Genomic DNA, 22,529 nt, shown 5'->3' on the forward strand with positions numbered 1-22,529 from the left:
AAATTTTAAAAATTCATTAAAAGAACATATTAAATATGATTAGGAAAGTCATCTTTAATAAATTTAATGTGGCATCACATGCAAGTGGCATATCACTGCTGACGACGGAAAGCACAAGTTGGTGGAAACTCACTATTGGCTTTTTGACTTTTTTAACAATGTTACTATTTGCTTTAATAATGCATTGTACTATTTATAATTTTAGTTGAAATCCGAGGTTTTATGTCCGGCTCTTTCATCTATTTGTGTTCTTAGAAAAACACGGTCGAGTTTGCTCCCCTCTATTCTCTCTCTTGTAAACAAACCTTCTGAAGTAAATCGATAAAAGTTGGAAGTTCTGATTACAAAGTTGTAAGTTTATTACTTTTTATTTTCTGTTTTTATTTACTGTTTTTAATTTTTATATTTCATAAAATTAGCCTGAATGACATGCTAACACATTAGTGTTAAATCATCTCATTATTAAACCATGATCTTTATATATTTGTAACTTGAAATTAAAATGAAATGATAAAAGATTTCATTTAAATTTTGGAATTTAATGAAATATAAGGGTTAATGGTTGGAACATAAGGTTTAAAGATGAACCAGGAAATAGTAAACACAAGGTTCGAGTTTAATCAGGAGGCATAAATTCATGTTGTAGCCCTTCAGCCTGCTTAGCCGAGAAATGGTGTTTAAGGCGTTTATGGGTGATTTTTATGAATTTATGTTTCTGAGATGGCCCTCGGTAAATCCTCTGTTGTTTAAATTCTCTGGTATATCTTTTATAAATCCTTTTATGTTTTGTAAAATTCCATAAATGAACCTTATATTCTTTTTTATTCTGAAAATTAAGTATCTCCTTTTATTAGTTCAGTTCTTTGAATATGGTATATCGACTGGAAACCAATAACCTCCATGTGTACGCAAGCCACTAAGGAAACCTTTGGTAAAACAACGTCACATATGAGATTCAATTTGTATTCCTAATTTTTAATTTGACCAATATTATAAATAATTTAATTATTATTATATTATTTTTAAACGTAATATTATAATTGTTATTAACCATTATTTAATATTCAAATTCGTATTACTATTTTAATTCATATTTATGTTATTATCAAATTTTAATTATTTTCTATAATATTAATCGATTTTTTAGTTGTGGTTGGAAACTGAAATTAATGAAAATTTAATAATTAATATAATATTTTAATTTTATTTATAATTTTTAAAATATATTAATTCTAGAAATTTTATTTCTGTATTCAATCATTTTAAGAATATATTACTAATTAATATATGATGAGGGTATTTTAGTAATAATAATATAATTAACAAAAATAATCAAACAAGTTAAAATCATGTCAAACATCATATAATTTATCATAATATGTTATTTATCATTATTTTTTATTTTATAATCACTCTAATTATATATCTTTTTCTTATCCTCTCACACAAACCAAACCATGCATAAAGCAATTATACAAAAGCAATCATAGGGAAAGTTGGGAGGCTTTTCACCTGCATTAGCTATCCTTGGAAATCCTTAGAATTTGGAGTATCATAGGCTGAAGGGATACAATGCTAATTTTTGTATACTTTACGACCAGACGTTTATCATTATATCAAAACTTTACTCTAATCTTTTTTATCATTTAGTGGCTCAAGTATTACGCCCTGATTGTTAAATCGAGAACCAGCTCTAATATTTTTAACCATATCGCAAATCAAGCATCACATCTCGAACACTATTCCAATAGGAAGTATTGTTTCATTTCGACAATTTTCAACTAATAATTACCATAGCTAGCCACTAATAAGAATTGAACAAAAGATAACAAATGCTTATCATATGCGGGTAGTTGTCATTGGTGCAAATAGTTTCAATAAAATCTTTTACGTTGTATGTAATTCTAATGAATCACCGTATTTTGATTGGTGTGCCCTATATAATATTGCAAACTAGAAGACGACATGAGATTTCAAAGCAGCAATTTATGCCAAAAGATACGGTCCCAAACGGAAATGCATACAGCAATGACCGTCTCGTTGGGTGAAACAACATATAAGTACCAATTAAGAAAATTGTACCACACAACCAACCCATTCGTAAGGGCATTACAATTACTATATAACCAAAAAGAAATATCAAATATGATTGACCATTGCATCTCACTTCAGCTAACCACACACCTCTACATGAACGGGAGTATATGATATTTATATATTGAAAATTGTACGTGAATAACTTGTAGCAAAGAGTTATGTGAGATTAAGCCAATTAAAAATGATTTAGGTAATAAAATAGTGGAAAGGAATTATATTATATTTTACAAATGTGTGGATCAAGCCGAGGATGAAGTTTACATAAATGCTAGAGAAAAACGATAGAATCTGTCAATCTGAGCTACCCGAATACCCGAATCTGATCACAAAGCTGAACACACCAAAGCTAGAGTTAAAATTCAGTTGAACTATGATGATCTTCGGATCCCTCCGAGATCATATCCTTCCCTTCGATACCTAATAATCTTGCATACATTGCATTGGGTCGTTGGCCTTCTTCAGCTCGGCCGCAACCAGTGGTCCATCTGGGTTATTTCGTAGTTGAAGACAATACTCGAGATTCCGAAGCACCGATCCCATTGATGGCCGATCAAGGCCGTGATCGGATAAGCATTTAGCTGCTGTTTCGGTGAAGTGCTTCAAGCATTCCGGATTGATCTCCCCTCTGATATGTTGATCCATAATTTGCTCTAGAATACCTCTCTTGTGATTTGAAAGTGCCCAATCTGCTACACTAACTTGTTCTTTCGGAAGGTTTGGGTTAAGGGCTGGCCTTCCACACAACACTTCGAAAAGTACGACCCCGAAAGAGTACACATCTGATTTATCTGTCAGCTGCTGTCTCCGGAAGTACTCCGGATCCAAGTACCCAAAACTTCCTTTCACTATCGTGCTTATGAGCGTCTGATGGAGGGTAGGACTGGTTTTCGAGAGCCCGAAATCCGAAACCTTGGCAACCCAGTTCTCGTCTAAAGAATGTTTGTGCTCTTTACGTCCCGATGAATGATCGTGTACCTTGCACCCGTATGAAGGTAGTGGATCCCTCTTGCAGCACCAATGCATATATCCAATCTTTGTCTCCAAGTTAAGGGGGGATTTTCACCATTGTAAAGATGTTCGCGCAGCGTCCCATTACCCATATAATCGTAGACTAGTATCATCTCGTCGTTTTCTTCACAAGCACCGATCAACGAGACCAAATGCCGGTGCCTTAGTTTAGAGAGCAATTCGATTTCATTCAAGAATTCATGGACACCTTGTTGGGAAGAGGGGTTCGCTCGCTTGATGGCAACTTTCTTCGTATTCCCATTGATGAATCCCCTGTAGACCTTCCCAAATCCTCCAAAACCAATTACACTAGACTCGCTAAAATTATCGGTTGCAAGTCGTAGATCTGCTAAGGTGAAGTGCCTGCAGTGGACGCCGCCAAGATTTGAGATTCTGCTGCTTCGACTGCTCTTACTCGTGGTTCGTGTCACAGACGAATGTGAGCTTCCGTGGATTGGAAACCAACCACCGATTCTAGATGATGCGTCATCTGTCCTACTTTTTGCCTGCTTCACAAAAACAACAAGACCGACAACAAGGCCAAATGCAACCAGTGAACCTAGAAGAGAACCTATGATTTTGCCATGATTGCTCAACTTCGGTGTTGCAACGGAAGTTCCGTGTTTTAACTGGGCCTCGGTTTTAACCAGTTGTGGCACCGGATTCAGGCCCGCTAGATTTCCCTTCATGTCGTTGAACTTAAAGATTTCGAGTCCTTTGAGGACAGAATCATAGTATTCAGGTTTCACTCCTATATTAGGTTGCAAAGATACCAACATTTGATCGTCACCAGTTCTACCATTGACATATACAGCAAAATCTTTGTATACCGGCACTCCTCTACCTTTAGCCCAAGCAATCACATCCACCACTTCCTCAGCCATTCGACTGTTAATAAATACACTAAACACCCTTTGATTCACCTTTTCAAAGTAAAACTCACAAAAATGTAGCCTCACAAGGTACGTGAAATTAACATCTATTCGAAAAACCCATGTGAGGTTATAGTTTTGGTTGATACTCGAATTAGGCCCCATGCTTCGTGCTGTTCTGTATACGTTATATGGCGCAATGTACTTCAATTCGTCGTAAGGGTACTTGATACTTACATTGTTATCAGCCTCAGAAGTCACCCCAAAGGCGGCACCAAATATGTAAGGAGAATCATCATACCAAGTCCGGTTTAAACCCGAGTCCTTACTTGCTGGAATGTACTGCCCACCAAGGTTTAACCGATACATTGTCTGAAACGTGTGGTATTCTGTCTCCATATTTTTGTCTGAAAATCCAATCATCGACATGGGGTGGAAGATTTCTGGAATCGAAATGACCTCAACGCCATTGACAAATGCAAAAGAGCCATTATATGTAGGAGATGGTATGAAAGTGAGATCAAGAGCACCAGAATCAAGCCTTGTTAAAGCAAATTCTCTCACGATGTAAGCCTGTGTTAGAGTTTGAGCTGTTATGGAAGCACTAAAATTGCTGAGCAGAGTGAAGCCACCTGCAGTAACCGAGAAAAACGAATTCGACTGATCAAGATTCTTGTACCAAGATGGATAAAAGTGAAGCCTGATCCAGTGGCGAAGCATGGGAGAAACTGAGAACCTATAAGTGGCTTTAGAATAAAAAATCCTTGCTGTCATGTAAGGAAATGTGGATGGCAAAGAATGGTCTTGGGATCGAGCCACGGCCGACGAGGAGAAGCGAGAAATTTGATGTCTTGGATCCATTTTCTGCCATTGGCGTCTGTGGCATCAGTTATGGCTCCACAAGCCAAGACAAATGAATCAGTATATGAAGATGAAGCATTGCTGGCCTTGTTTTGTGAATGAACTTGGCTCAAGGCACAAGAAACTATGATGATGATCGAGAAAAAATTGCTGATTTTACGGTTCATCGCGTAATCGAAACTGATAAATATGTCAAGAGAACACTCAAACGAAGAAGACAACATAAAGATATTAAGAGAATGATCCATTTTTCATGACTAAAAGTAACCGAAGATTAATTCAACTCGTTATCAGATCCATTTTAAGGGCATTAATTGCAATAGCTCGAATGAAGCATTTCTGAAAATATAGTAGCATATGTATTTTGTCTAGTCGATTGTCACAGAAATAAAGTAAATATATTCAAAACATCATAATCACTTGATCTCTCCTCAAATGGATTAAACCAATTTAATCAGTAGTTTTCAACTGAAAATTTAAAAGAAAACATATTTTTAATTAATTTGATTTCGATTTTGAACGGAGATGTACACCCTCATACCCAAAAAAAAATAATAATAATAATAAAGATTAAACGGGAAAAATATTGAAGCCCCTAAAAATTAACAATATTCTTCTATTTTTTTCCTGTTTTTATCAATGATAGCATTAAATTCTTGAGGAAAATTTAGAGATTTAATTATTTTCTAACTAAAATTTTTATGAGTATTTTTTTCAATCTTTAAATAAAAATTATTCAAAAGATATCTATTTAAATGAAACTAGATAGGGACACGTGCGTTGCACTGAAGAATTTTGTGAAAGAAATATCTATAATATCTTGTCTATTTTATCTCGAATAATACAAGAAATATTGATGATGAAAATTTATATAATGCCAACCCGATGTGATTTTAATCATCATTATTTTATTATTTAACAAAATAATAAAATAAAATTATAAAAATTCAAACATATAAATGTATAATCATAATAAAAATATTTTAATTTGAACGCGTGACAAATTTTTTTTTATCTAAATATGCTATACATGTTGTTTCATGTGTTTAAATATTTAGAAAGGGATATGACAACAGGACCTGAAAGACCGGTTCTTTCTAAGCTTTATTTTTCATAATTGTTTAGTAAATTCAAATATTTTACAAAATAAATATTACACGTTTAAAATTTTAAAATTTATGATATTAATATATATACAATAAAAGATACTCAAACATAAAAAGAAGTAACTTAATTAATTCATGCTCCACTTCTCGATCTTTTATATTTTTTTTGTACTGGTCAAACATTGAAACATTGTATGCAACTAGGGGTGGTATACCGTACCGTACCGTATCGAAAATTCTATACCGTATACCGTATCGAAAATTACGGTATAAGAAAATTCATATCGATGTTGTGGGGACCCGGATGCTAATCATCTTCTTAATCATTCTTTGGGAATAATAGGATCAATTTAATTAATCTGGGTCTAAATTTTTTTTTTAAATGCGGAACGTAATGGAATCAAACTCATATACATATCAGTATAAGAGTACAAATATTGTACAACAACCATTCAAACCAACTAAGTTTCAACACTAAACATCTAGTATCCAAACCCTATCAACATCAAAGTCCGTAGTCTCCACTTAATCACGATCTCTTCGCATCATCTTCTCGACCTTGATCATGTCCCACCTGTTGTCATGCACACATACAAACACGACAACAGCCGGATAACTCCGGTGAGAATATAATCCCAGTATAATCAATGTAAGCATGCAATCATATTCAATATGTAAAAGCATGAAACAGATATCAATAACATGTAATATAATCTGAAAACAGGAATCGATATAAAACTGTAACTCAACTAGTGACTCGTCATCTCCGACTCCACTCATCTCTAAATCTAGGGATCCCGATTCCTGGACATTGATACATATATCGATTTTCAGCAATAGGAGTTGATCCACTCCTAAGCAATATCGATATATTTCAATAATCCAGTGTCTTGGCATATCCGCCACAGATTTGGCATGTCCGCCAAAGCTATCCTATGACAATGTACAATGGGCCAGTGACTGTTCCGTCACAATCTGACCCTTCTGTCAATGACTCTCGCTCAATAGCTATCAGCTATACTCTGCTTTTCTATAAATCAATAGACACAGCATACAACATTGCAAACATCAATGCAATAAAATAAAGTATGTGGTTTTAAGGGAAACTAGAGTCTAGTCTGACTCAAGTTAATCTCCCGGTTAACATTGTCTTATACCTTCGTTTCGTAGTCTCGGTCTGAAGAAATAGAAGTTCTGATTCAAGACTGTCTCTGTCTATCTGAAATTACATATCGAGAATAATATTATCAACATTCTATTCCCAATTCAATACTGTATCTGATAAATCTGAATTTATTTCAAATCAACGGCATAACGGCACAATCTCGATATCCCCGTCAATACAGTATCAACATATATCAATTACCAATCATAACTCATATCCAATACAATCTGTAATCAATCGATAATTCAAAAATCTATCTCATTTTCAATCAATCTAATCAGAAATTCATAATAATTCCATAATCAATCTGTTCTCCGATCTGACTTCAATTCTACGATGTCTAGTATCTCAAGAACACCATATATGAATCATATCCAATTCCATGAATATCATAATTTTAAATCGTATCAAAACACAATAAAACTTACGTCCGTATGAAGCCTGTGTCGATAGGAACACAGTACTGAAGTCGGATTCAAAATCTGATAAACAAATCAAACTCACGACCAAAACAAAGTTCAGAGAATTTCTTGAGCAATTCTCGTTTTTCCTTCCTTTTTACTGTTAAGGAAGATGACAATTATATATATATATATTGCATGCAAATTGTACGTGGCTTCCTCCAGAATTTTGTCCAAAACCTCTCGCGCATATGCGCAACTTCATCCCGCACATGTGCGCGCAAAGTTCTGTTCTCGCATCTTGGCTTCTCGGCAGCTCGTGCACATGCGCGCACCACATTCCGCGCACATGCGCCACAATCTCTGTCCTGCCTTCCGGGAAATCACACCCTCGCGCATATGCGCACCCTCAAGCTGCGCATATGTGCGCAAAACTCTGCCCGCGCATTCTTCTTTCCCCGCAGCTCGCGCATGTGCGCGCCACTCCTCGGCGCACATGCGCCCAAAGTTCTGGTCTCGGCCTCCCTTGTTCATCATATAATACCACATGCTATTCAAATCAAATCTCTGAGGGTTCCTTAATAATCCTATCAAGTTATTGATAATTAATCTCAAATTATCGTAATATAATTCCAGGCATTACAGATATCATACCGAAAAATTTCGTCGGTAAACCGAAAATTTCGGTACATATAACTAGCATACCGATTATATCGAAATTGTACGGTATACCAAGATTTCGGTATGGTATCGGTATATACCGTTTTATACCGAAAAAAACCTTACATTTTAAAATTTTTATAAATTTATTGTTTAAAATATTATATATTTTAAAACTTTTGTATATATTTTTCGGTATTTCGGTATTCCGGTATATACCGAAATTTTCAAATTTCATACCGTACCGAAAAATCCATTATTGTTACCGTACCGAAACCTTTGGTATACCGAAAATTCGTTAAATTTGGAATTTTTTCGGTACGGTAATCTCGGTATACCGAAAATTCGATATTTTTTCCCACCCTATATGAAACAAAAATTAAATAAAATCGTTAAATAAAATCGACAGCTTTTCATGAACCTTAATTTACAAATTTCAACTAACTTACTTTTCAATGTATGTATCGAATAACAACATTATAATTATTAATAATATATGGTAGCATTATTTGATCTAGCATCATAATTTACGGAAAAAAATATTTTTTTTCGGGTCAGATTTCAGGTCAATCGGGTCGACCTGAATCCAAACCGACTCTTCATATTTTTTCGGGTCATATTTCGGGTCCAACCCGATCTAAGCCGAACCCTAAAACACCCAACTTAACCTGGAATTTTTTCCGGTCGACTAAAGTCGGATTCGTTTTCGACACCCCTACGTCCACGACATAACGAGCTTAGATACATGTTTTATGTAGTTAAAATCCATCATGACTATTTCTCATGCTTGATCTTAACTTTTCCAAGCACAATCTTTGCTTTTGATGTAGCATCTGGTCTTATCTTTATCATATAATCACCCAATATTATTTCATTGTCATTGATTTCTATTTACTTTTTCTTTCCTTTGGTATTATTGGTCAGCTGTTTTGAGGATGCACGTGTGTTCTACTCTTATTCTATGATAAAATGTTGATTTTCTACCTTTTTTTTAAAGAAAGTATACTTCTATAGAACTGAGAAAAGGTGACTAACATCAATAAGGCATGCATGTAGATAAAAAAAAATTATTCAGAGATCCGACAAATTAGTCATCTTCTTAACTAGCTATTTCGTCAATTATTACACACTATGTCACCGTGAACATTTTTCTCGTCCAAATGGTATTTATTTCCTTGCCTCTCGCACGTATCCAACCTGTATATTAATGTTTGTTTGAAATTGAAAATAAAGAAGGAATTTAAACAAAAAAAAAAACAGAGAGAGACGTAGTTAACTCAAGATAAAGAAAATAGACTTCATGATTATCGTAGAGGGAAAAAATAATGAACATTATTAAATATCACACATAAATAAATGCTAATGTTGAGATAAAAACTCAAACCAAAATATCGCCATAATGAGAGAAAAAGTTTGTTGTTTTTTTTTTGGCCCAATTACAAATTAATAATATTTCTTAAATACTGCACCCTTCTCTATTTGAGCAAATATGTTCATGCAATTTTTATGTACTTCACAGATTCGTGGAAGATATCATTCACCATAAGTCTGAAGCATCTGTCTCAGGGCATGGTGGTTTGAAATAAGGCAATCGTATTTTGCATTAATTTTAATTGATATACTTTTGTGTTCAAAACAGAAAGAAAAAAATTGTTGAATGTCCAATTAAACAATTGACATGATGAATTTTAATATTATATTCTTGCATCCTCGGATTGTTAAAACCGAGTATCGGGAGATTTGATTCCATACGCTTCATTATTTGAGGGTTTTTAACTGTTTACAGTGAAATATATAACAATTTAATAAAATAAATTAAAAAAAATAGTATATTAAAAGCAAGTCACGCGAGATGCCAATTTTTTTTATTTTAAAAGAAAGTCATGCCAATTGGAAACATCGGCATACTTTTCTTATATAATATGAAGAGTTGTGTTTTATGTTTTTCTCATTTTCGTCTCTTTACTCGTAAGTTCTCTTAATTTTTTTATGTAATTGTTTTACTCGCTTGACTCTAATTTTGACTTAATTTGAATTTTTTTTGCAAGTAAATTTTGATTCAACTGCTAATATAAGGTATGTATACTAATATAATTATTTATTTTAATAATTAAATTTATAGAAAAATTTATTATTTATGTTAAAATATAATTTATGTGTTATGCTGATTTTATTTTTTTGCAATTATAATTATTATGTGTTTTTGTAATTATTATTATTTTTTGTAAAGATATTTCAAAACCAATTATTATGATAAACTTATCATTATTATTCTTATTTGTTTAGGAAATGTTAATAAATTTAATCCAATGAAATGGCTTGATTTAGTTATTATTTCTTTTTAAAGCAAGTCATGCCAATTAATTGGGCGTGACTTGCTTATTTTTTTTAAAAAAAAGCAAGTTACGCCAATTGAATAGGCGTGACTTGATTACTTTTTTTTAAAAAAATAATTTCTGGACTCTTGTGGTTGAGGAACCATCTTACGTGAAAGAATGACCACCCACTGCAGTTTTATTAATTATTAACATATGCTTGCATCTTTATTTTATTTTACAAAGAAGACGTTAAAAATTTTTTAATTAAAATTCGTGTGTTAGAGTGATATGATTGCCTTTAATTATTTAAAAAAAAATAGAGTCTTATTAATTATTGACATATGCTTGATTTTAAATTTTTTTGCTTGAATATTTGTTTTTTTAAAAAATACACTCTCCGCTAATTATGAACCACAATAATGTTATATGTTTGTTGTTTGCTTATTTTTAATTTTTATAATTTTTCTATAATCATATGTTAGGATAATACTAATTTTAAATATAATATGTTTTGTATGCATATTTTTGTTAAGTTGTTTGTCTTAAAAAACCACGATTTTTATTATTATTTTTTTTAAAAAATAATAATAAATAAATTCTTAAATATTTTAATAAAATACACTATCCAATCGTTATTATTAACTAGAATAATGTTAGATTCATTTAATTGTTTAAAATAGATTCGAAAATTTATTACAACATAATCAAGCCACCCCCTCAGATGCCTTAATTAAATTTTTTTGGGAAAAAAAATGAAGTTGATCCCTTTGAGAGAGTGTGACACTAATATTTTTTTTAAAAAAAAATGTTTGTGTTTTAACACAGTCAAATATTTATTAGTATGTATATATCTTTAAATTATTACGTGTTTGTTATTATTATTGTTTGCGTAGATCTTCAAATTATCAATTACATTAATAGATAGAATAATTACTTTATTATATTTTATTTAATATATTAAACTAACTCAAGTTAACTTTTTTATTCGATTTTATTTAGATTGTCAATACTTGTGTTTAGATTTTTCATATCGGTAAAATTTTAATATAAAATTTTAAATTTGTGTATGTATATAAACTTTTATTATTAAAATAACTTGGTATTTTCAAAACTCATAGATTGTAAAAATATCATTTTTAATGTATTTATTATTTTTTACTTATAGTTAATGTTTTATATTATAATTCTTTTGATAATTGATATTGTAGTTGTTTATTTAGACAACATTGTTATAGATAATAATAATGATAATAATAATAATAATTATTATTATTGATTATATGATGTCGTTAACTGCTGCTATCAAATGCTTAATAATATAAAGTCTATGTACTCTCCACAACTTGATATTCACGTCGAGCAACTCTAACCGAAAAGTCCTTAACTGCTGCTATCAAATGCTTTTTATCTTTAAAAAAAATGTTCGTGCAAAGTTCTCCTCTATCTGCGTTGTAATAACTCAAATTCGATGCAGATGGAGTTCCAACAGAATTATGGCATTGCTCATCATATATTGTACTAAAAAATTGAGGTACATCATATAAGGATAGACCGACAGGCGGGACAGATAATGGTAATGCATCAGGTCGGTGTTCAAGATTTGAAATGCTTTCAAAAGGATATGCATGCATATGATCACTGGTGTCGGTATGAGATGGAACAATATCAACAAATGTGGCATTTTCGTCTTCATGCTCATCTTCATCTGTTTCACTTGCAGTTGTATATGGTTCAGTAAATATTTCGGTGGCGTCAAGGTGAACATCTAATGACAAATCACGTGATCTTTGTTCATCAGGTACGACAGGTGTCAATACATGACCCGATCCACTAGGATGCACACTTAGTGAACAATCGAAACCTGAATGATTTGTGTCAACTGAGTACCATCCTCTTGCACCAGAATCCCATCCTCATGTGGAAATCGGCCAGCTAATATTTTCTTCTACGGTGCCAGTAATATACCGATCCCATCCCCCAGTCCAATCATTTGAATTAAATCGATTTTCATCTATTGGTTTGAAAAATGCAGCAGCAGAAGTACCAGCTTCATCACTAAATCACATCGAATTGAACCCTTCAGTTATACATGGAATGTATGATTCAGGAACCTCAACATGTACATTATGCTAGATGAAATCCGTTTCGATATACAATTCAATACATCGCATTTCGTTAATAGAATCAAGCATAAACTGTAAATTGTTGTCATCATTGATTTCAAGATGCACTTCTACACAATGCGACTTATCCATGTAGGAATATTTTGTTGACAATTTTAAGTTAAATTTTGAACTTTCAATATTTGTCAGACGATACACTACTTCCTTCAATTCATGAAAATTAATAGATCTTGGTATTCATGTTGCCCTCAACGCAGTGGTACTATATTTTACAATGTGATGTCCTATAATAACTTTATCACCTACGAATAAAAGCACCGGCACACTGTCCATTCCTATAAAAAAAATTCAATAGGTCACACAAAATAAAAAGGTGATAACAAATTTTTTATATTACAATTAAATAACTAAATGTGGAATATCATAAAATAATACACTCTAAAATTATTTTACATATGTTTTGATTTTTATTAGGATTAAATATAATAATAATGATGATAATGCTAAATTTGTTTGATTTGACTAAACTACTACTATCAATAAAAATAATTATATTTTTCATTTAATAAGTTAATAATAATAAAAATAATTATGATAATCGATTTCATACTAAATAGAAAAAAAAATTAATATTTAAATCATTTAAATGTATACTATTTTAATAAAAAAAATTATAATAATAATAAAATTTTATTCGTCCTGTACAATAAATAAACGGTCATATTAAATACGAATAAAATTATTAATAAAATCATACTACTTATTTTTATTTAATAAAATAAGGACAAAAATAAAAATATTTATAATAATCTATTTTATATTATCTGTGTAAAATTGATAGAGGTGGATTTTACGTGTTTTTCGTACCATGTTCTGTCATATTGTGTTGCATTTATAATTTATATTTCATGCATTTGGTGTTATTGTAGCATAATTAATATTTTCTTGTTGCTCCTGAGTTTGGTTGGTAAAAATACAGGTGAATCGCGAAGAAAATGAAAATTTAAGGGAAAATTCGAAAGTCACCCGCCCGGGCGCACATTTACATCCGCCCGGGCGCCTTGAAGATGCAGAAAAGGGATTTTTACGAAAGTCATTCGCCCGGGCGGAAACTTATATCCGCCCGGGCGGGCCGAGGAAAAATTAAATACCAGATCTGCGAAGACCATCCGCCCGGGCGGACAGGGCGGAAACTTATGTCCGCCCGGACGCACCTGTAATTTCGGAAAAAGTTTTGGACGATTCCTTTCCTTAGTTCTGGATATGGGCAATATGGTAAGGAGGGTTGGACGTTTTTCTGGATTATTCAGACTTCATTCTTCAGCCACCACAAGCTTTGGATAGGAATTCACGCTCGGATTGAAGATTTGACGACTTCCGGGCATCTTTCTTCGCAATTTTCGTCAACTCTAGTAGTTCTTATTTAGTTTTTATCATTTGAACTTAGTTTTGTTTAGTTTCGCTATGAATTTTAGTAGTTAAACTTCATTATTTGTTGGGATTTAAGGGGATCCTACCCCAAACTTTGTTTTAATTAATTTATATTTCGATTTCTGGTTTATTCTTGATTATACTATTGTTTTTCTTCGTGTTGTTAGAGCGTAGCTAACTTTAACAATGTTTTCATATTGCGAGTGAGTTCGAGAGAATAACTTGTGATAGGAACGAACAGTATAATCCGTGGATCTACAATTTGCATAGATATATGAAATTGGATACGCGCCGATAGTCATAGTCCTAAGGGTCGAAAAATAGGGGATTTCATAGATCGAAATGCGATTCACTCTTGATAAATAATTAAAGACATTTAATTACTTCATTGAGTAGAATTAGTTTGGCATAGCTCGAGAGAGTGTGCTCAATTGAATAGGAAATCCTGTCGGAAGCATATGATCATTATCGAATAAATTAATTAATTAACGAGGGGTAGGTGAACCGATATTCCCAACAAATTCATTTCTTATTGAATCTTACTCAACCATTTTAGACATTTTATTTCATTACTTGATTTTGAATAATTTTTTTTGCATGTTTATTTGATTTTAGTAGTAATAAAACACACAATCACTTTTCGTTGCTAAAGATCTAATAACTGGAAATAATAATTGTTAAATACAGTTTTCAGTGGAACGATATTCGTATTCCGGTACATTATACTATTACTTGACATCGTGCACTTGCGATTAATTTTTGAGCATATAAAACTATATTTTTATTGAGGATTCCACAGTGCAAGTTTTGCTCGATCGAGTTTTTGGCGCCGTTGCCGGGGACTGTTAATCTACAATTTTATTTTTAGTTATTTTCTTTAGCATTATTTTATTTTTCTTGAGCTAAAACTCCATATTTTATTCCAGATATCTTGTCTAGTGCATGCCAAAGTCACTTGACATGGAGCTTGAGTTTGATCCTGAAATTGAAAGAACTTTCCGCAGGCGAAGACAACAACAGAGACTTAAAGAACTGATGGAGAGACACGAGCAAGAACGTGAGGAGGAACAGCGTGAAGATAGACAAGTTGAGATGCCACGCCGCATACCGATGCTAGAGTATGCCCAGCCTTCTTTGGAGGGTGCACGCCCTAGCATTGTGAGGCCTATCGTGCGGGCAAATCACTTTGAAATCAAGCCAGCTATAATCCAGATGATTCAGAACACAGTCCAATTTGGAGGAACTGCAGTAGATGACCCAAACACGCACGTCGCGGATTTTCTTGAAATTTGCGATACTTTTAAATTCAATGGAGTTTCTGATGATGCTATTAGGTTGCGTTTGTTTCCTTTCTCTTTACGTGATAAAGCTAAAGCATGGTTAAATTGTTTACCTGTAGGTTCGATCACTACATGGGAAGATATGGCGAAAGCATTTCTCATTAAATACTTTCCTCCATCAAAGACCATGAAGCTGCGGGCAGACATTACAACATTTGCTCAATTCGATCAGGAGTCTTTATATGAGGCATGGGAACGCTTCAAGGATCTACTACGAAGATGTCCACATCACGAATTACCACTTGGGTTAGTCGTTCAAACATTTTATTATGGTTTGCTTACTCCTAACCGTACTATGATAGATGCTGCTGCTTGTGGAAACTTGTTGAGAAAAACTGTGGAAGAAGGATATGAGTTGTTGGAGGAGATGGCTGCTAGCAGTTATCATCCTCAATCTGACAGGAACAACCAGCGGAGAAGTGCAGGAGTTCATCAGGTAACTGATTTTTCTGCCATTACTGCACAACCTGATGCATTGAACAGGAAACTGGACGGCTTGAACATGGGTGGCACAGCTATGCGTATTCAAGAGATATTCTGTGAGAAATGTGGAGGTGAACACTATGTGAAAGACTGTCAAGATGGCAATCCCTTCTACGTGTTAAATGAGACACCGGTGAATCAAGTGGGAGTCCAAAACCACCCAAGGAATGACCCTTATTCGAACACATACAATCCTGGGTGGAGGCAACATCCCAACTTCTCATGGGGCGGTCAAAACTGTAAGAATATGATTTATTATTATTAATTATTAGTATTAGTATTATATTTATTAGGTATTATGGAGTCCAAAACATTGAAAAACAAGAGTTCAAAACATTGACAAACATGAGTCCAAAACATTGAAAAACAAGAGTTCAAAACATTGAAAAACAATTGTGCCCAAATTTTTGACTAAAATAATTAAAATATTTTAAAGCATGCATTAAATTATAAGAATTATTCTTCAATCTGACCTATAAATAGATGTGTTGAGAATGAGGGAAGACACACCATAAACCTCTCAAACTAGAGCATGAATGAAGCTTGAACACCATCAACCTTTTCTTGAGTGATATTTTCGAGCTAGAAATTCTGTTCATTTTCGAGAGAAACTTCCAGTCCAACGGTTAATTCAAATCTAATCTCCACCGTTCATATTACACTTTCATATGTTTTAAACATCATATCAAAATTTCAGCCTCATCCATACGGTCAAAATTTGTGAAACCCTTCGGCAAGAAAACTGCTCGGATTTCAAACGAGTTTAGCTAATTTACGGATTTTCAGACGATAAATTCCAGCTTGTTTCTTCCGTAATTTTGCAACACCTTTCGGTAAGTGGGCTTATGTTTTAAAGTATTTAAGTATGTTTTCGAAAATTCGATCGACATGATATATTCCTTCGATTTGATATATGAATATTTCGTTTCGATAAATTGTTAAGCATGTTTAAATCAATTTCAAGTGCATGTTCCTTTCGTTTCAAAATTATGTTGTCTTCGTTTCATGTTATATTCTAATATATATTCTTAAACACCAAATTGGTGTATTCTAAGAATTATGTTTAAAGGCACTGTTATGATTCAAGTTAGAAATGGTAAAAAGGAAAATTTTCCTAAAACATGATAAGATATGACAAGTTTATGGCCCTGATGCGGTGGGTAATAATAACCGATATATGGCCTCACCCCTTAGAGGAATTACATATAGGGGACTGATCAGTAACACCATGAATAATAAGATGAAATAACAGTGCAATACGAATAATATATGATATATGCATATGATAAGTTATGTTTGCTCATTGTTAATATCATGTCTTGATTTTGTTATGAATAATTATTGTGACATGAAATTCATTTAATATTTACATAAATATATATAAGTTATGTCGTATCTATCATTTTGTCTATTTATTGTTCCGACGTTTGTTGAGACACGGAAAATTTCGAATTGTTAAAGATCTATATATGTATATCCTTGTGTTATTGTAATCGATCGGCCCCCACTTGCTGAGTATTTCACAAAATACTCACCCTTACACCTCTCACTCCCAGATAAGAATGAAAAAAAAGTTGAAGAAGAAGAGCAAATGCATTTTTGGGGATGGTAACAAGGTTTCAGTTGATCAAGACATACTTTGGAATTTGGCTATATTTTATTTTTACGTTGTTCGCTTCCGCACTCGTTTGTTAAGTTGATTACGTTTTAAAGACAATGTATGTTTTATGAAAAAGACTGGTTTGGTTGTACACTGTACTACGAGGCTTGTTGATTTACAATTGATTAATTGTAAAACAACGCCGGATGTCAACTCACCCCGGTATCGGGATGTGACATTTTAGTGGTATCAGAGCCCTCCAGGTTCATAATCCGGCTGGGAAATTGCCATAGGAAATTTGACAAAGTTAGTTTTTGGCAAGACCCTAGCGACTTCCTACCAATGAACAATATTCACTATTCTTATCGTGACATTTGAAAATCGCAAAATTCTATTGTTGAAGCATCCAAAAAAAATCACGTTTTGCCGTTTTTGGTAATAATCGTGAATATCATAACTCCTTGTTCTAAGCCTTTCCATTTGTTTTATTTCAGGAAATGGCTCCCCGTACTCGTGCTGAAATACCCAAACGTATGCGTGAACTCGCCCTTAGCGACCACGAAATTGCAATGGCACATCTTAGAGCGCAACTTTACGAGGAACAACAAAAATATCACGATCAATTGTTAGCCAAAGATTTGGTATATGAAAACTTGAAGAAGGAAAAACAAGAACTAGAAGATATCAAAGATCATCTTCAGGCTGACGTGCAAAGGTTTTCTTATTATCTTAACTCAGAAGAAAAAAAGCACGAAATGACCAAGAACAAACTAGAGGCTTCCCAAACAATAGCCCTTGAAATGGATGGATTACGCCAACGAATGTTAGAGGAATCCCAAGCACTACAGTCTCATATTCAACAAATGTTGCTAATGGAAAAACAACGCCGTCAGCAAGATGAGGCAACCATTCAAGAACTGCAGAATTCGGTGCAGAATTTGACTATGCAAAATGAACAATTACAGAATCATGTTCATCATCTTGAGGATGCCATCATTATGGCATTGGAGCCGGAAGTAGAACCGGTAGAAAAACAGATGGAAGATGAAGTACTAGGAGATGGCGAGATTTTAGATGATTGAGTATTTAGTGTCGTGACTATTTGTAATAAGGATTGATAATCCATTTCCTTTCTTTTACTTCTTATCATTGCACTTCTGAAAACTTTGATTTGTATTGCTTTTCCTTTTCATTGGAATCAATAAAAAGTTTATTTGATCTATTCCTTGATTGATTTCATATTTGAGATAATCTTCAATATTTTTGTACATAATTATTCAAACCTCTTAGAAATTCTCATGCGTGTAGGAAATGGCAGAGAGACCCCATCGTAGCAACCGCAACCCACGATATGCCAATCGCAACAATGATTGCAACAACAATAACAACGAAGATACACTACCACCAGCAAGAGTTGGCCTTAGCAGAGAAGATTTAATGGCCATAGCAACAATTGTGGCAACAACCCTCCAAGGAATGAGCCATTTAAATACCAACACTAATCAGCCACCACCACCTACACCACCGAATGGAATCAAACACCATTATGAATCTCTTCGGAGGAACCGAGTCCCAACAGTTTGACGGCAACCCTGACCCAGAAGTTGGTCAAGGCTGGCTCAAGAATATTGAGACACAACTCCAATTGCTTGAAGTGCCAAATGAACTAAAAGTGACGGTGGTGACACCATTCCTAGAAGAAAAGGCGGCCAAATGGTGGGAGACAATCTCAGCAAATATGACAGAAGTCGGACCAATCACATGGCAAAGATTTCGAGAAGCATTCTTGAAACAATACTATCCAGCAGAGTTGAGATTAAAATTGTTGAGTGAATTCGAGAATTTTACTCAAACCCCGGATATGTCTGTTGTGGAGTACACTTCTAAATTCAACTCCCTTGGAACCTATGCTCCTGCCATCATGGCAGATGATATCCTGAAGATGCATCGTTTCAAACGTGGTCTGAACAGCCATATCCAATCAGCTCTGGCAGTTTACCAACCCACAGGTTTTGTTGATTTAATGGGAGCAGCCATTAGAGCTGAGACTGATATCAAGCGACGAGAAGATGAAAATAAAAATAAACGACCTCTCACTGGACAAGCTTTTCAAGGTAAACAACCAGTTAAAAGGTCAAACCAATCGAGTGGACCATTCAAGGGAACTCCTTCCAATTCAACTACGACATTCTCAAGCATAAAACCGTGTCCATTATGTAACTACCGACACATTGGAGAATGTCGAAGGAACACTGGTGCTTGCTTCAATTGTGGGAAGATGGGACACCGAATTGCTAATTGTCCTGAACCATTAAAGAAAATGACATGGTCAAACACTAATGCTACCCCCAACAAGCCAAAGGAGAATAAGACCAATGCTCGTATGTTTGTCATAACTCAAGAAGAGGCAGATGATGCAAACGATGTCGTGGCAGGTACCATTATAATCAATAAAATTGCAGCTTATGTGTTGTTTGACTGTGGTGCCACTCATTCATTTATTTCTAAGAGATTCACTAAGAAGTTAGGTCTTATACCAGAGATACTTGTTGAACCTTTTAGAATTGCTACTCCCACCAGTAAAACAATTGAAACACATAAGATACATCGGAACTGCATAGTATATATCAATGAACACACATTCAACGCTGAATTGATTCAAGTCAACATGGTGGAGTTCGACGTTATTCTGGGAATGGATTGGTTATCCAAGAGTCATGCAATAGTAGATTGTCGGCGTAAGATTATCAAACTCCGAACTCCAAGCCAAAAAGAAATCACATACCATGGCAAGGCTAAGAAACGTAAATCCCTCCTTTCTGCATCTCAAACCTGGAAAGCCATGAAGTCTGGAGAAATAGTCTATCTAGCAATGGTAAATGAAGTAAAAGAAGGAGTCGAGCTCAAGATAGAAGATATTCCAGTGGTACAAGAATTTTCGGATGTCTTTCCAGAAGAGCTACCTGGAATGGTCCCGGACCGTGAGATAGAATTCGAGATTAATTTGGTACCAGGTGCTACACCAATATCAAAGACACCCTATCGAATGGCTCCAGCAGAACTCAATGAGCTAAAAGAACAACTCCAAGAGTTGGTAGACAAGAAACAAATCAGACCAAGTGTCTCTCCTTGGGGAGCTCCAGTCTTATTTGTAAAGAAAAAAGATGTAAGTATGAGATTGTGTATCGATTATAGAGAACTCAACAAGATCACAATAAAAAACAGATATCCTCTTCCAAGGATAGATGATCTTTTCGATCAACTCAAAGCAGCCACGGTATTTTCCAAGCTTGATTTGAGGACAGGATATCATCAACTGAAGGTCAAACCAGAAAACGTTCCAAAGACAGCTTTCAGAACAAGATATGGCCATTATGAGTTTACGGTAATGCCATTTGGATTGACAAATGCTCCAGCAGCTTTCATGGATCTCATGAACAGAGTATTCAAGCCATTTCTCGACAAATTTGTGGTGGTATTTATCGATGACATTCTCGTATATTCCCCAAGTGAAGAGGATCACAAAGCACATCTTCAACTGACTCTTCAGATGTTAAGAGAAAAAGAGTTATACGCGAAATTCAAGAAATGCGAATTCTGGCTAAAAAGTGTGACTTTCTTAGGCCATATCATTTCAAAAGAAGGAGTATCTGTGGACCCTAAAAAGGTGGAAGCAATCACTGGCTGGCCGAGACCTAAGACAGTAACTGAAATTCGAAGCTTTCTGGGATTGGCAGGTTACTATCGAAAATTTGTTGAAGGTTTCTCTTCAATAGCTACGCCTCTTACAAAACTCACACAAAAGAACTCAAAATTTAACTGGAGTGAGGAGTGTGAAAAGAGCTTCCAAACGCTCAAGGAAAAGCTTGCATCTACACCAGTACTGGTTCTACCCACTGAGGACAAAAGCTTTACCATTTACAGTGACGCATCAAAAGAGGGTTTAGGATGCGTACTCACGAAAGAAGGAAGAGTAATCGCATATGCATCAAGACAATTGAAGCCGTACGAGAAAAATTATCTTACTCACGACCTCGAACTAGCTGCGGTAGTTTTTGCCTTAAAAATTTGGAGGCATTATCTTTATGGCGCCAAATGCGAGATCTTCACAGATCATCAAAGTCTCAAGTATTTGTTCACACAGAAAGAATTGAACATGAGGCAGAGAAGATGGATTGAATTGTTAAAAGATTATGATTTAACAATAAGCTATCACCCGGGCAAGGCAAATAAGGTAGCTGATGCTTTAAGTAGGAAAAACATGGGTAAAGTGATCCTAGCTTCACTTTCTGCACAACCATGCCTTCAAGAAACAATCAAGTTAAGACAGAATCAAGATCCTGCTTTGAAAAAAACTTAAAGAACAAATCAAAGAAAAGAAGTCACAAGATCTTCATATAGACGAGAAGAGAGTTCTGTGGATGAAAGGACGATTGTGTGTACCAAGCATCGAGAATCTTCAACAGGAAGTAATGTCTGAAGCACATAAATCAAAATTTTCGGTCCACCCCGGCAGTACAAAAATGTACAGAGATTTAAAGAAAAATTTCTGGTGGAGCGGAATGAAGAAGGATGTAGCAGAATACATCTCTAGATGCCAGGTCTGTCAACAAGTTAAAGCTGAACATCAACGGCCTGGAGGACTTCTTCAACCCTTGGAAATTCCAGAATGGAAATGGGAACATATTTCCATGGATTTTTTAGTAGGTTTACCAAAGTCTAGGCAAAGTCATAATGGAATATGGGTAATCGTAGATAGACTCACAAAATCTGCACATTTTCTACCTGTCCGCATGAATTATAATCTGGAAAAATTGGCTACCATATACATGGAAAATATTGTGCGATTACATGGAGTTCCGACAAGCATTCTGTCTGATAGAGATCCAAGATTTGTATCTCGGTTCTGGAAAAGTTTTCAACAAGCTATGGGGACTAAGGTTACTCTCAGTACGGCTTATCACCCTCAAACTGATGGCCAAATAGAGAGAACAATACAAACCCTTGAAGATATGCTACGAGCATGTGTTTTAGAATTCAGTGGTAATTGGAGTGAATATCTAC

At 34.3% G+C, this 22,529-nt stretch overlaps 1 protein-coding gene, 1 non-coding gene and 1 pseudogene across 2 annotated transcripts; 1 reads left to right on the forward strand and 2 right to left on the reverse strand.

The window, feature by feature from the left end:
- Window positions 1–2,347: 2,347 nt before the first annotated feature.
- LOC142519761 (receptor-like protein kinase ANXUR2) lies at window positions 2,348–5,005 on the reverse strand (annotated as a pseudogene).
- A 10,508-nt stretch (window positions 5,006–15,513) lies between these two features.
- On the reverse strand, window positions 15,514–15,619 carry LOC142519949 (small nucleolar RNA R71). The gene has a single exon (XR_012813833.1). It is a non-coding gene; the product is annotated as a small nucleolar RNA R71 (small nucleolar RNA).
- A 3,374-nt stretch (window positions 15,620–18,993) lies between these two features.
- Window positions 18,994–21,825, forward strand: LOC142519762 (uncharacterized). The gene is made up of 2 exons (XM_075622791.1): window positions 18,994–20,555; window positions 20,907–21,825. Exons 1-2 carry the CDS (start codon window positions 18,994–18,996, stop codon window positions 21,823–21,825), a joined length of 2,481 nt encoding a protein of 826 aa, XP_075478906.1.
- The last annotated feature ends 704 nt before the right edge of the window (window positions 21,826–22,529 follow it).

Source organism: Primulina tabacum, chromosome 11 (assembly GCF_025594145.1).
Source record: "Primulina tabacum isolate GXHZ01 chromosome 11, ASM2559414v2, whole genome shotgun sequence".
In the NCBI taxonomy this organism is placed as follows: Eukaryota; Viridiplantae; Streptophyta; class Magnoliopsida; order Lamiales; family Gesneriaceae; genus Primulina; species Primulina tabacum.

Coding starts and splice junctions, on each gene's coding strand:
- LOC142519762 (XM_075622791.1), top strand. CDS start 18,994: ATGGAATCAAACACCATTATGAATCTCTTCGGAGGAACCGAGTCCCAA. Junction 20,556..20,906: donor CTAAAAGAACAACTCCAAGA/GTTGGTAGACAA, acceptor TCTCATGAACAG/AGTATTCAAGCCATTTCTCG.